The 15,505-nt window shown below is 37.5% G+C and overlaps 1 protein-coding gene across 3 annotated transcripts in view; it reads right to left on the reverse strand.

Moving 5' to 3' along the window:
* Positions 1–385: 385 nt before the first annotated feature.
* FNIP2 (folliculin interacting protein 2) overlaps positions 386–15,505 on the reverse strand; it is a 50,702-nt gene continuing 35,582 nt past the window's right edge. For 2 of the 3 annotated variants that reach the window (XM_066317648.1, XM_066317647.1), the window contains 5 exons: positions 12,047–13,364; positions 11,107–11,263; positions 9,196–9,396; positions 5,446–5,561; positions 386–4,220 (listed from right to left, as the gene is read on the reverse strand). In XM_066317648.1, coding sequence (XP_066173745.1) covers positions 4,142–4,220; positions 5,446–5,561; positions 9,196–9,396; positions 11,107–11,263; positions 12,047–13,364 — 1,871 coding nt within the window. In that variant the 3' untranslated portion in view covers positions 386–4,141. Of the gene's footprint in view, positions 4,221–5,445; positions 5,562–9,195; positions 9,397–10,436; positions 10,902–11,106; positions 11,264–12,046; positions 13,365–15,505 lie in introns of those variants that run through there. The other variant, XM_066317649.1, reaches the window with a different exon arrangement.

Below are 15,505 nucleotides of genomic sequence, written 5' to 3' on the forward strand. Positions count from 1 at the left end.
GTTGAGCAATTTTAGAAACTGGATTTAATATCTAATAGCAACATGTTTTTACAATAGCTCAAATGCTTATGGAAAGAACTATCAGCCACACAGGTGTGTGGAACCTCTGCCCCACCTATTCTAACAGTCACTGTCTTCATTTTCCACTATTTTGTGCCCACATTTTTCATAGTGTAAGAGCACTTGTTCACATGTAACTGGGATAGAGCTTCCCAGGATGACAATAGTATTCAACTAAATTTTGTGCAGCCTTCCTGTCAGACACTTCTTGTAATAGTTACTTACTTTGCTAATGGGTTATCTAATAGTCCACACGCTGTTAGACCTCAGCTACAACGATAACAGCTATTTCAGAAGCTTTAGAAAGGAAGATACCAAATACAACTTTGATTTCAGAAAGTTTATTGCACCAAATGCCGCAAAGAAATTGACCAAAATGATAGCATACATAAACAACTATAAGAAAAAAAACATGTAGTTTGACATTGGTATTCAGTCATTCCTAAAAAAGCCTATGTTCTCCAAACATGCAATAGCAACACACGTTTTTCTACTATGAAAAACTTGCCATGTATGTCAAATTACCTCATTTGACCTCAACCCCCGCCCCCTCCCAAAAGGAAAAAAAAAAAAAAAGGAAAATGTCTAGACTATTCAGTAGTTCAGTCTCAATTTTTACTTGGGTGCTTTTAACTGAAGTAGAAGTTATACTTGAAGAGTAAGTGATCATTTTGCATAAACCTTATATACAAGTGTTTGATGCATCTGAAAAGAGGTTTTGACTTTAAGAGTAAAGATGCTTATAATACAGAGTGGGGAAAATCCATCTATAATTCTGGAGGAAGCCATGAGAAATGTGAATTACAGGATCAGTATCTATTAGTTTTCTGGGGGCAAAAGAAAGTTGTGTTGATTAGTTCAGAGAGTACCTACTTAAATTGTTTAAATCTTGGTATTGTTTGGGGTAAAGAATTATTTTCAACTAAATTCTACAATTTATCAGTTCATTCCTCCCCTGTGTTTAGTCTTGCCTGAAAACAGCATACATTCTTTAAATTTCAGTGTGTAAACTGCATTTATGTGGGATTCTGGAAAGACTGTGCACTCCCACCTAACCAAGAAAGTATGTATTAAAGTTTACAAAAAACCTATATAATACTGATAAAAACAACTTTGGAATATTTGAAAATTAAGCTACATTATCAATTTTCAACACAGCTGTACATTCATATCACTTTTCATCCTATTAAAATAAAACCAGAAACATGCCCTAAAAATGTCTAAAAAACACATCTGTAAATACTTACTGCCCTGTCATGCCACACCAATTTACATAAACATCAAGATGCTACCAAAAACAAGTTAAAGACTTCGAGTCAAAAAAAAGCCCTAGAAAGTGGAATCCTGTCAACTGAGGTAGTATATTTGGTAGAGGGGGAAATATGCAATTAGCTTTCATTAGTTTAAAGCCTTTTAAAGTTAAAAAGAGCTTTCATTTTGAATTTTCTTTCCCCCAAAACTAAAACTGTGAGAATAAAATAGTTCATCATGTAATTTCTGAAGAGCAGCAAAATGTTAGAGAAAGCAGCAAGAACTATAAAGTTTTAGCCTGGGCTGAAGAAAATACAAGTGCTTTTGACCATCGGCTCACATGCCACCACAAAGTTAACTGATGTCTTGCCCAAAGGCAGATTTTTTTTTTTTAAAACAGCTGATGTGGTAAAATCAGATCTTTTATTGATTATGGTATTAATCTTGAAATCACTGAATGTCTGCAGATCTCTGTCCTCTTTACTAAACTCTGTGATAACAAAAGCACATCTTTATGTTAGCATGTATTTCTTTGAAGAACTTCAGAGTCTTCAGATAAAAATCCCACTTTAAAAGAACTGGACTGACTTTTAATGATCTCAGCTACTATTTAAGAGTGACAAGAAATAGAGAAAGTACATGAGGATTTCTATATACACTCAGAAGCAGTTTCATGATCTTACACATGCACACACACATTCTCCATCAAGAGGGTAGTTTAGGAATAGTGACTTGCTCTATGGTTCTTACTTTGTTTTAACCTTGTGAAATAGAAAATGGCATCTGCTAAAAGCCATATGCAGAGGTAAGTTTACTTTCCAGCAGATAGGATTCACAGACCAAAGATATGAAAAGTTTGCTTAGCTATAAAGCAGGAGGAAAAAACCTGAACCATAGAAAGATTTTAGCCTTTTTAGGCAGAATACTAGGGAGAAGTATGAAAATGCAATAAAAGAAACATTTGGAATGTCAGGTCAGAAAACCAGCATAGACGGAACAGCTTTAGCAGTGTTGTATCAGAATATTAAGTATCCTTCCACGTGGAAACAACCTCTTTTCACAGTAGGCCAGTCTACCTATTTCCCTTAAAAAGCAACACAAGGTTAATCAAGACCCCCATCACATTTAAACAATTCACAATAAGCACATTTCATTATTTCAAATTGTTGAAAGTTTACTGTAGAAAAGTCCAAACATCAAGGTAGAGGAAATAAAAACACTTTTAATAAAAGTGTGTCCCTTCAGTGTTAAAAATCTGTAACCACCAACAAGGAGAACTCACAACTGGTGACCAGGAGTTTCTTATTAGAATTCACTATTTTCAAGCAATTGTGTTGCCAGAAATTTGCTTGCAAGATGACAATTACAGACACCGTATTCACAGCGGCTCACAACAGAACAGTCCAACATTGAGTTTTCCATTTAAGAATGTTTTGATCCTTTGTTCTCTCCTCAGTCTGGTCCATAGTTTCATATCCAGCTTAACAGTGCTTTATGCAAAAAAAGTATTTTTTACATTCATTTTAATCAACCACGTGAAAACAGTGAAGTACAAAATTTTATTTTGCTTTCTAGAAACACCAAAGGCCAGTATCAACTAGTGGAGAAGTTTCTGGTGTCAGAGTAGTTAACCTGGTAAGGAAAGGCACCTGTATGATAGTTCAAGATTTCTGTAGAATCAAAAAGGGTAATTGCAAACATTCAGAGTAATATCAAATATTAGGTTTTGCCCCCTACATTTCATTTTACTTCAAACAATGTTCCTCTTTTATTCCTACTCAGAGTGACAACTCGTAGCTGGAAAAAAGTAATACTTGACTAAAGGTTTGGTGGGGGTTGTTTGTTGTCTTGTATTTCCCCAATATGATTGTCTTCAGTTCGTGCCAATTGTTTGGTGTATGTGCACACGGACACGTGCTCACAGCACTGGCATCATTCAGAAGCTTTTCAAATTCATACTCCTTGGAGATAGCAATACTGGATGACACCAAGATAAGTTTAGTTCCCAGGACCACAGTCATACAGCAAATCAACAGTTACTGAAGTTGCAGCAGCAACAAATGTAAACTTGTAGCAGAAGTTCCATAAGGCTTTCCCACAAAATCCCTCTCTTGGAAGTCCATTCCATTCCACTTGTAGCCATGGGCCCATTTGAATGCCTCCTCATTAAAACAGAAGCAGCCACAGCTCTCAACCTCTTGTCCTTAAAGGAAAAAGTCACATCAACCTCATGCACACCTCCATTCCCCCACGACATTTGGCTGCTGAATCCAGGTTCCTTGTTCTGAGCCCATGACTTCTACTGTACAAAATCACGCGTATGCTCTGCAAGAAAATCACGTCCCACCTAATACACTTTTGTATAGGAATGCTATATACAGAGTTTACAGCTCCTCCTCCTCCTCCCCAGCAAAGAAACATACACCACACCACACTCACAAGCATAGTATCACAAAATCCATTCTAACCCACTTGTTCTTTTAACTGGTACTTCATGGTTTTGAGCAGCGTTTTGGATGGCAGCACCCAGTCTGCCACATAGTGTTAACTTTTGTCCTTTGAATAAAAATAAAAATGCAAGGATGCAGTCTCTTGATTTAAGTCAGAAGTGAGATTGTAAGAAAAACCTGAATGCCTTTTGTGTTATGTAAACTGAAGTCCTCCGATAAAACTTCTGGTTGAAATCAGAATCGGAAGATGGTAGAGCATACAGTCATCACCTGCTTTCATCAGTGCTCCCCTTTACCAGTGTTTGGCACCTCTGTTCTTCATTCAACATTCCCATTTTCACAATTGGACTTTAAGGGAATGACTATCCTGAGAATTTAATTTATAAGAGTATTTGAGCAACATATGGGGAATGAGTACTTGCTATAGCAGCCAACAAAGGCAAGTCATTGGATTCAATCCTAGAAATTAAAAAAAAAAAAAAAAAAGAGACTTTAAAATAATATACAGTCACTTTGGGAAGAAAAATACAAGATGATACTTTTCATCCACTTTAAAGAAACTGGAAGTGTCTTGCTATTAGTAAGTTCATTGTTTAATTATTATTTACTGTCAATAATCATATAATACCAGCAAAGGTAGGTAAATAATGCCAAAAACCAAGAAGTATGCTAGCACTTAATCAAAAGATAGCAGTGTTATATTCTGTGCTACACAATCTTTTTTGGTTTCAATAAAAGATCTTCTATTTATTTGCTAAACCATAAGCCTTAGCTTGTAGCCTTACCAGTGAGTAGGCACCAATAAGCCCAGTTTAGCAAAGTACTAAGTATCAGTTTATTGAAGATTATGCATTTCAGGTTTTGAATACAACTCAGTCCACTACATAAGAGCACTTTCTTACCAAAAATGACCAAAAGCTGAAATGATTAATTATTATGCAATAACAGTTCAAGGAACATCTCTCAAGTGCAATGGTCAGTTTCCAACTATTTCCAAATGTGAAGCTGCTCAGAGGCCAGGATGCTTGTATATATTTATATAAATTTAACGTGTTCACACACAGAGAAAAATATTTGGTTTAGGGTTTCACTATTTACAGCTACATTTCTGAGAATAAAATCTTGAACAGTCAGGAAAAAAAATAAATTAGATTTAATCAAAAGTGCTAAAAAACATCTTGAGAAAGTGTATTTACTTTTTCCTCCCTTTCTGCTGTGAGCAGGCAGATCTCTAAAGGTTATATGCCATCAAGTACTATTATTAGAAGACAGTTGCTGAACAGGACACCTGTTTATTTTTGAGACCCTCTCATCCCTCAAGATAAAAATGCATCCTTTTCATTCCAAAAATTCTGAAGTATTTGTTGGGATGAAGTTTCCATTAAGGAGATCACAGAAGAGTGTGTATGAATGCATGGATAATTTACTAATGACCAAAATCCAAACTCTCTTAATTCTAAAGATTTTAAAATGGCAACTATTTTGTTGTTGCTGTATAAATATCCCCTCCTGATTTCAAGATAGCTCAGTAGAACCCATTTTTGCAAGTTATTAAGCACATGAAAGAGGAGTGTCAAATATGAAGCAAATCCTCATGAGAACAAGCTGTCAACACCCAGATGAAAAGGAAAAATAACTTGCCCAACTTTTGTCATTGCTTAAGATTGATACCTGCAATACTCACCCCAATACAATTCCTAGTTCTTTTACATGCACTCTTGTATGTCCTCGCAGATATTCTGAAAGCATTTTGCTTTTGAGATACATCTCTTGCAGTCTATCCTCAAGATGCATTATGCACTGTAAACACAGACCAAAAACCTCAGAACAGCTTTTGCAATCACATGCAAATATTACAGAAATGCAAGCACATCGCTTTACCTTCTATCTCAGAAGATAAACTAAGCCTCCACTCCAAAATCTAGAAGAGGAATTGGATTTATTACAATTGTGCTATAAACATTAAAAAGTTACACTAACCCACAAAGAGGAAACCCCTCATAGAAGTGGGGCATTCCAGCTGTCTTGGGCAGCAAGTTTGTTGCACAAACTGCACCTCTATTTCCACTCAAGTCACTGTATTCCTGCTGAATTGAACAGTTTTAATGAGGTTCAAAACCACTCAATATATCTTACTACGCATTAAGGCAGAATTCTTGGATCAAGATGTCCTTGTTATAAGTCAGTACTATTTTTCTGAAAGACTTGGTTAAGACAACAGTTTCTAAAATTATCATTCTAACTCTAAGGCTCTGGTGCCATTCAAGAAACTAAGACTGAGGAAGTAGAAGACACAGCTACCTTATTCATCATAGAACTACAGCTCTTTTGCTGACTGCTTTTCTGTAGCAACTAAGTTACAAATCCTTTTTAGGCATTTGTTTTCATACTTCCTAAGTACTTCTAGTTTAAAATTGCTTCAACATTTGATGCTGATTGCCAAAAGTTAATAGTTCAAGATGAAACCTCAGTTTAATCATTCCACTGTTCTTCCAGCAATGGAATGCTAGAAATGCATTTTATTTTTAAATACAGTCATGTGATTCATGGCAATTTCTCATATACCAACTACAAAAGAGGAGATGAACCTTGGCTTCAAGGAGAGAGAGAGGGGTTAGTTATTCTGGCAAGACAAGGGCAGCAGGCAGCATGTCTTCACAAGCTGAGTAGGTAGGAAGTCTTATCAGGTATTTTGTTCTAGGGCAAAGGTACATTCAAACTTGATATACTCCTTCTTTTCACAGGGATGACCACTTCAAAAAAGTTAAATTAGTTCAGCTCTCTGAAATCAGGAGATGAAAACAGGAAGCACATGCAGAACCACACATTATCAAACATATAATCATCTAGAAGGCACAGACAGCAATTAGAAACAGTAGCAGCAAATAGCTTCAGGCTATCATCCCATGTACTGGAGTTGAATGAAAACCATAAGTATTACAAGTGAGACCAGTTTTGTTAATTAAAAGTCTAATGAGAAAAGAAGGACTCAGGCTTGTAGGCAGCCTAATATGTATTTTTCTGATCATCTGGAGCAAGACAATGTTTAATTATTCTTTCAATGAGCTAATATCAAGTCTTAATAATGGAAAATAAGGTATTTTAAAAAACGTGCTACATGGTAATACAGTAAAATCACTGCCACCAATGGAGGAAAGGCAGAAAGTTTTTAACAGTTTGATCAATTTGCTTTAAGCAAATTTTCACTCAATTCATTATAATCATAACACTTCTGATTCTGGCCAAAAGGGAAGCCAGCACTCTTATCTTTTCCATGACAGGTAACCCTCATGCAAAAAGCCTATGAGCACTTTCTCAGTGGCACATTTAGGGGAGCATGCAGCTGTATCACAAAGTAGCAGTTCAATCTGTTTCAATTCCAGTATTTGTGTTAAGAATTACAGATTTATTATTTTTTTAGAGTTATGAGGGAGCAAGCAAGGAAGAATCCCACGTTATTTTAAAAGAAGGGTTGTTTACATCATATGATCTATTCCTTCTGAATACCAGCAAAGCATCAAAAGACATTTCTCCCCACAAGCTTGATATATTAACCCAATTTGTTCAGTGTCCACAAGTTTTTATTTTTCTTATATTAGGGTCCTCTGCAGTTTCTCTCATTGACCAAATGGAAAAAAAGCCAAGTAACTTCTAAAAATAGATGAATAGCTTAAACTGAGTTTAAAGGTGCAGGCAAAGTTTTTGACATATTGCTGAAATGCAGCAGTTGCAATCAGCACTTTCCTCTCACCAGGGCATACTGGAAAGCTCTCTGCAGCACAGCTATCAGTCTGAAGTGGAACAACAAAGATATCACCACTTGCCTTTCATCTGGTCTCAAATTGGGTTGTTTTTTGTTGGTACCACAAAACCCCCAAAATACTTATTCATCTGAACAGTAACTGCCTGTAAAGATATATGCACTCCTAAAGGAAACTTCAAACATACTGCATTGTGGTCATCTCTGATTGATATGAGTACATCAATACTTCCGTTTCTATCCAAATTTAAATCAACTGAAATGCTAGTACGAAAATGTAACACTTCTCCTAGATTTTAGGAACACTTAGCTTTTCCATGCACTGACGTTGGTTTAGCAGATTGCAAAATCCCTCGACAGAATGATCAAACACCAATTATGAAAAGCTTAGAAACTACTTGCATCATCACTTCACAGCGCCTTTTTGTAAGAAATAAAAAACCCTGAAAATCATTCTGCCTCCAGACACCTCCCAAACCACACAAACCATATAGAAACTGCATATACAAATGCTAAGGTAACACTGGAAAGCACACTTCAGTTGCAAAATAAACTACTCAGTTTAAAAATGGCATGATTTAAGGCATGACTGTGCTAACACTAGTTAGGATACAATTTCAACCATAGTTGCATATTTTTCAATGCCCAGAAGAATCCAGAGAAAACACTCAAAAAAGTACCTACATATTTTGCCTAATGCTTGACTTGAAGAACTTAGTGTAATCAATACCACCAATTTAACCCCAAACAATGCCAACCAATACTATTTAGAACTATTAGTGTTTAGCTACATCCTCATATGCTAGCGCAGTCATTGCATGGGATTCCTACAGAATTTCTCAAGGCCATCTGCTGAAGGACAAATCAATTCTGTTGATTAGAAAAGGGGTGACTACTGAAAAAAAACACTCCATCCTCCCCTCACCAACAAGCACATGCTAAAAAGTGAATTACAGTTATTGCAGTCAGACTTGTGGGTAATTTTGTTGTAATCAGCAAAACCAGCATTACTGATTTGCTCTGATGAACTCCACTACAAATGAGGACAGGAAAGGATGCTGTGGGATAGGGAATATGCAACATGACAAAGTAACATTCCCTGCTGCAACCCTCCTATTCCCAGGTGTCTCATCTCATCAATCCTATGGAGCCATTAGCAAAGCTACCCAAGGCAGCACTTGCTAAAATATGTATAAAGTGGAAGGGTCAAGTAAACAAACAGAGGCACAGTTAGTTGGAGGGGAGAGAGAAGAGGCATCCACTGCATGGGATTGAAGAGAAAGTTGTTTGCCAGAACCAGAATTTGGTAGATAGACACTTCAACAACTTTCAGAGTAGAGAAGTATGGAACTTGTACAAAAAAATTAAAAACCAAATGTAAGAGCCTTAAACATAAACACATGAGGACCATGCTAAAATTGCCTAAACAACTTAAGTTCTGGCACATGTATTTTAGAATCATTAACTTTAATCTGATCTATTTAATGAAAATCACAGGCAAACCAGTATCCATTGCTGGACTGTAGCATGGATTCTTTACAACAAGTTGTAACAGCTCTGAATTATATCAAGCATTAGTTCACTGATATTGCAACACAGGTTACAGAACTCTATGTTTGCTATCTGAGCTAAACAATTTCCATTAGCTTTGGCCTTCAATAAAGAAATACTTACAAAGTCAGCTGGGACGTTGAGTTTGTAAAGCTGTAAGATAGACTGCAACAGACTTGATACTTGACTCGAAACCAGAACATCCTTGCCTAACTTCACACTGTCCATCATCTTTCTCTGGCTTGTAGCTACTTGTACATTCCATTTATCTGTGTCTGCAATAATGCAGACAGCTTCTGCTATGGGCTCATCTAGCACTGGGTGCTGCAACAGAAACAAAATACATTAATGTGATACTTTCATATACATTTCCACAGTTCAGTTTGAGGTTCCACTTTTATTCACACTGATGTAGCAAGTAAGAAAGTGATTCAATGCATGTTTTTGTCCATTAGGGAACCAAAGACATCTCAAAAACTGACAAGGAATACCAATTTCAGTGCAAGATTTACATTCAGCAGCATGCACTGCATCTGCCAATTTGATCGAGACATTTGATTTTCATTAGTGACTGAAAGTCACTAATCCATTTTATTTTTTTTTTCATGTATTCCCCCTACACTGAAGAGATTAGTTTCTTTCAAAATGAAGAGTGTAATAATTACAGTGATCCAGTGATGGTGAAAGTACATTCAATGTTTCAGAGATACGAGAGGGATTTTACTACGCACAATCAAGCAGGGTATAACAGAATCGTTATGGTTGGAGGGGTCCTCTGGAGATCCTCTAATCCAACCCTTTACCTAGAGCAGGTGACACAGGAACAAGTCCAGGTAGATTTTGAATGTCTCTAGAGAGGGAGACTCCACAATCCCCCTAGGGAGCTGGTTCCAGTGCTCTGCTACCCTCAACATAAAGAAATTCTTCCTCAGAAGCTGAGACGGAACTTCTTTTGTTTTAGTTTATGGCCATTATTCCTTGTCCCGTTGCTGAGCACCATTCTCTTGACACATGCCTTCAGGATATCTATATGAATCAATGAGATCCCCTCTCAGTGTAGTCTCCTCTGAGAAGTAAGATGTTCCAGATCCCAAATGATCTTTGGGGCTCTCCACTGGACTCTCTTCAGTAGCTCCTCATCCTTCTTGACCTGTGGAGCCCAGGACTGGACACAGCACTCCAGATGTGGCCTCACTAGGGCTGGGTAGAGGGGCAGGTTCACCCCCCTTGACCTGCTGGAATGCTCTTGCTATGCACCCCAGGAGAGCACTGGCTCTCCTGGCAGCAAGAGCTGCCATGGTCCACTTGTCACCCACCAAAGAAAAGCCAGCATCACACTAGACCAATCTGATGTTGCTTAAAAATACAGATACACATCACTGTTCTGGGTAGTACCTGCAGTCATACCAACAGGATGATTTTTAATTGCTACAGAGAGAAGCTGCTGACAATTACTAGATAAGCATTTTAAACTGCATACTGAGGTCACACCGTTGTTCCAGAGAAAGGTTAGTAATAAATTTTATAATTTAGGAGTACTAACAGTAGAGAAAGAACAAAGCAAAGTTCTTATCTATATGCAATTATCTTCTGTAGTCAGTCATTTCTGCTACAGACTAGTATCATACAGGCTTCAACAAGACTTTACCTGACCTGCAACACATGCCACTAAGTGGCAAAATAAGATGTTTCAACTTGCATGTAATTTTTCTGAAATACAGGTAATTTTGTCTGCTATTGTGATGTAAAAAATAAGCTCAAGGGTTTTCTTCCTTGTTTGTAACTTGAAGTTGGAAGCAATCTTCCTTCTGTTAATCTTTGAATAAAAGCTTTAAAAGTAATAAAGGAAAGCACACGATTCTTGCATGAACAGGCTTTGCATATAGTGAATTATGGGCTTAGATCTTTCAAAAAAGACATAGTAGGTGTGGCTGTTCAGAACAGGTAAGTAAAAAAATTAACCTACTGAAATAACCTGCTTCTGTAGATTTCAGTAATATCACAACTCCTACTCTGACTCAGTATTTAACTCACATGCATTGCATGAAGTAGATCTGCTAGTAGACACTGCTTGAGTTTTTCATCGTTATTTATTCCATGCAGCACTAGATCAGGTATATATGTATGACAGTAACCACCCAGAAGTGATCTTCCAAAGTTTTTCACACATTGACTGCTGATGGTGTTTGACCTGAAATACAAAAATACAAAGCAGGTAAGACTCTTGCTTGACAAACTGCATTCAGATTTTGCATGAATGCAAAGTCATGCCTGCTTCTACTACAAATATTTATCAACAGTTGTACTCCATGTGTACATAAATGTTCACACCAGAAACATGTACTGGTGCTCTTTGAAGTAAGAATTTTAAAAGCTGAAGTTTAATAATGTATTGATTTCTTCAAACTTGCAAATAAGCAAATTTACATGCACTGGAGTTTGTGGGATGTATGAACTTCATGTTCTGCAGGTTACAATTTTGCTAAATTTGAGTTTTCTTCAATTCTCATGCTTAAGGTAAGTCTAGAAACTGACCTTAAGCATCATCAAACATCATGTGCACCTGTAATGCTCAAAAACTTTAAACAGCATGCCCATGCTTATTCCAAATCTGTATTTGATTTAATTATGTCAAATCTAGACAGTTTGCTTTTTAAGCAAAGATTTGCTAATCCTCAAATCTTCTATCTACATGTCAACATTAAATGTTTCAGTTTGCATAAAAAGTTTGATCACCTTTTGTTAGGCATGTAAAGAATACCTTTGTCATAAAACTTTATTAAACCTGCTCTATTTGTTTTCTTTCTGCCAAATCTGCTTACAAGAATTCTAACCACATCACTGTCTGCTACTAATTTGTTTGCAAGGAACTTAGTCAAGATCCCAAAAGATTTCAGACTTGAAACCTTACGTAACTCCAAAGTAGCTACAGCTTTTGACTCCATTTAGCTTTAAATTAATCAGACTTCTATACCTTGGCAAAGGAAGTTCCACTTCTGCAAATTCTTCAAGTCGTTTGCTGATGTTATCATGATGCACTTCATCAGGGATACAACAATCACCTTCTTCATCACTAGCTCCAAGAGCACTGTCTGAACTCTCATTCCTTGGAATATCTCCTTCAACTCTGAAGGAGGTTTTCCTTCCAGAATCCCCATAGGGGACATCTTTAGCACCTGCTTTAGGGGAATCCTGTTTGACAGCAGAATCTGCTTCTACACAGTCAGAAGAATAGTTCTCCAGATTGCCAGAGCATAAAGTTCTATTTTCTTTCATGTTAGGCAATTTTACAGTTTCTATGTTATCCGTGGGCAAAAGCAGTTCACTGGATAATGAGTTAATTAAATTCACTTCAGTTCCTTTACTTTCCATATGTTGGTTAAGTATGCTTTCCTTTTCCTCACACAGTGGGATTTGTGCATAACAAATATTATGTTTACTGATGGGTATGAAGGCAGCTTCACAGCTGTCTTCTTGATTCTGAGAAGCATCCACAGTCAGATTTGTGAAACTTGAGGCACAATGGATCACCTCTGGATTTTTAATTAATGCCTTCAGATTTTCTTCCATTTCTCTTCTATGAGTTTCCAAGTCTGACTCTGGTGATGCTGAACTTCCAATCTGAAAAGTGACCTTTTCTAAGTGCGAACTCCTGTGGCCAGACCTTTCAGGACAAGGTAGGGCAGATGATCTACTAGAAAACTGCTTTTCCACTTTTCTCTCATTCTGGTTCTTGTTTTTCTTTACGTCCATTGTATCCTCTAATTTAGATGATTCTTCAGAGTGGCAGGATACAATTCCTGTATCAGTGACAGCTCTTTTCCTACCATCAGCTGCTCCTTTACAAAAACTGCTGTTTAGACAGTCAACAGATGTTTCAGAGGTCTGATTGGCCTTTCCTATTGCTTCCCCCTTTTCTTTTGAAGAGACTGGGACAGCCTGAGTGCTTTCTGGTTCATGCACCCACTCTGCAGTACTGTTGTTCTTACTTACATCATTCTTTGGAGGTAGGATTGGAGGCACAAGAGCAGGCTCATTTTTAACAGTGACAACCACATAATCAGATTCCTCTACCTCTCCCTTTTCTAGTGCAGTTGTGATCTTGCTTCCATTTAGCACCTGCTCTCCTTCCCCAGCCTTCTCACTCCATGTCAGCTGATTCTCCTGCAGCTCAGAGCACCGGATGAAGTAAGTCAGAACATAGAGCAAGCGCTGCACCAACTCCTTGCGCTTTCCAACAATAACAGTCCGAGTCAATCTAACTGGAGAGCCTATGGCACCATAGAGATCACCTATGCAGGAAAGAAAAAATTGCACAGGTTTATGCTGCATGGTAATACAACCTACACTGTTCAAACTCAACGCATTTTGAAAAACAGCATTTACTATGGACACAATTAGACAGTTAATTTCTTCCACAGTAAATTAATAAAAGTCTTAGACAAAGGAAAACAAAGGAAGTCCCTGAATGCTTCTTACACCTGGCTTTTCTCCAGAAGGGTTTTTATGAGGAATCAGCTGCTATTACTCATTTTCTGTTAAGAGCCACTAAGATTTAATTTACACAATGCTTGCTTACAAGACCTTATCACCTGCAAACTGACACAAGAGGGGGCAAAAGAGAATGTAGACCCAGCAAAACTCTGAAGCCAGCTATATTATTTTCTATTTTTCTATTAATTTTCTTTCACGTCAAGGTTTTTCTGTTTTAGTGCAGTGACCTTTCTGTTATACAGGCTTTTTTACACAGACAAAAATCTTAATTACATTTTTCAGGACTAAGATAAAAAAAAAAATATATATATATAATAAATATTAGCTTAATAAATGAGGTTCAGAAAAAAGAGGCATGTGACTACCCTATTGAGCAAGGCACGTGCTATGTATGTGGGAGCCAACTTCACTCACATGAGTATTTAAGTTTGGCAGGGGGCAGTAGAGAAGTAGAAAATCAAAACACAACTGCAATATGAAATGTAGGCACTACTACATCACCATCTGAGTTTCCCCAAGAACAACTTATTTGCTATTTATCTTGAAGAATCGCTTTTTAACAGAACTAAGGTCGTATGTATCCTACTTTCAACATATTTCTTTGGGACAGTTGCAACTATCTTTCAGCTGCTTATAATCATCCATCAGCTACATGATTCCTACTCTGGAGTTCTAGAAGTAAACATAAGGGGAGGGAAACCTAAGTAAGGAAATGCTTACATGCCTGTTGTGTCAAAGATAGCTAACTCAAGAAGTATCTATTCCTAGGAGGAGTTAACCCAGTTGTCTTCACATGACACCCATCAGAGAGAACACTCACTAAGTTGTCTTCGCTTAACCAAACTATGGCTGATCTCACCAGCACATGGGAGACAGCCACAAAAGCTCAATATTCTTCAGCTACCTGAAGTGTGGAAAGCAGGCTTCTCTACCTTGAGGCGTCATCAGCTACCTGCTAATCTACCAGACTGCTTTCAGGTGCTAAGTCCTTCCTCTGGGCTGCTCAAATTCTGTTCTGGACAGAGCTTGCCATCAGGATCTTGTGCTAGACCTCAAGAAGCAACACTATACTATGAGTGATAAACAGGGCTTCAGAAAGGTTTCTTCTGAGGCCAAGGGGGCCTCTGGTTTCAGTACTAATGCAGACAAAGAAAACCCCAAAGAGCACATTTATGTCCAGCCTCTTCCTCATTGTACAGAACACAAAAGGACTAAGGCTTCCAACTCCATTCCTACAAAATAAGGATCAGTGAGACAGTAATTCCATGGCTCTCTTACTGTCTCCCTTCCTAAGATATGCCACTTCCCATGATGCCAGTGATGCATTGGAGAGGCTCCTGGGTGGTGGCATCAGTGGTGCCATCTTCTCTCAGGGACACCCTTGCAAGCAACCCCAGGACCTAACAAGCCAGCAAATTCATTCCTCAGGAGCCAAAAGCGGGCTTTGGACTTCTCAATTCATCTCAAAGGCTGGTAGGAGAATCCATTTGAAAATGAAACTGGAATATATTGTCTTATTTTTGATTTGAGCACAGCTGCTATGGAAATCAGATTCAGGCTTCAAGTTCATTTGCACAACTGGCTTTATTTATTAGTATTTATTAGCATAAATACTAATAAGAGTACAAGTCAAAATTACGATCTTCAAAACATACTAATACTTGTTAGTATCATTAGAATGAAGCTGATTTTTAAGAGACATTATGTCCTTATGATAAAGGGACTGTCTATTCTATCAGTATGTACTTGCATTTGATACGTAATATGCAATGAAAATACAGGTCTGAAGATGGAAAGATAGATACATCAAAATCCTGTCATTTCCATTTTTAAGCACCAAGACTTGATTTTTTTGATTTTCCTCCCTCTTCCTAAAGAAAAGGACCAGCAGAGGGCAACATCTCACTTTTCACAATTAGTTTCTGCATCCACAACAGCA

This window comes from Sylvia atricapilla, chromosome 4 (assembly GCF_009819655.1).
Source record: "Sylvia atricapilla isolate bSylAtr1 chromosome 4, bSylAtr1.pri, whole genome shotgun sequence".
Lineage (NCBI taxonomy): Eukaryota > Metazoa > Chordata > Aves > Passeriformes > Sylviidae > Sylvia > Sylvia atricapilla.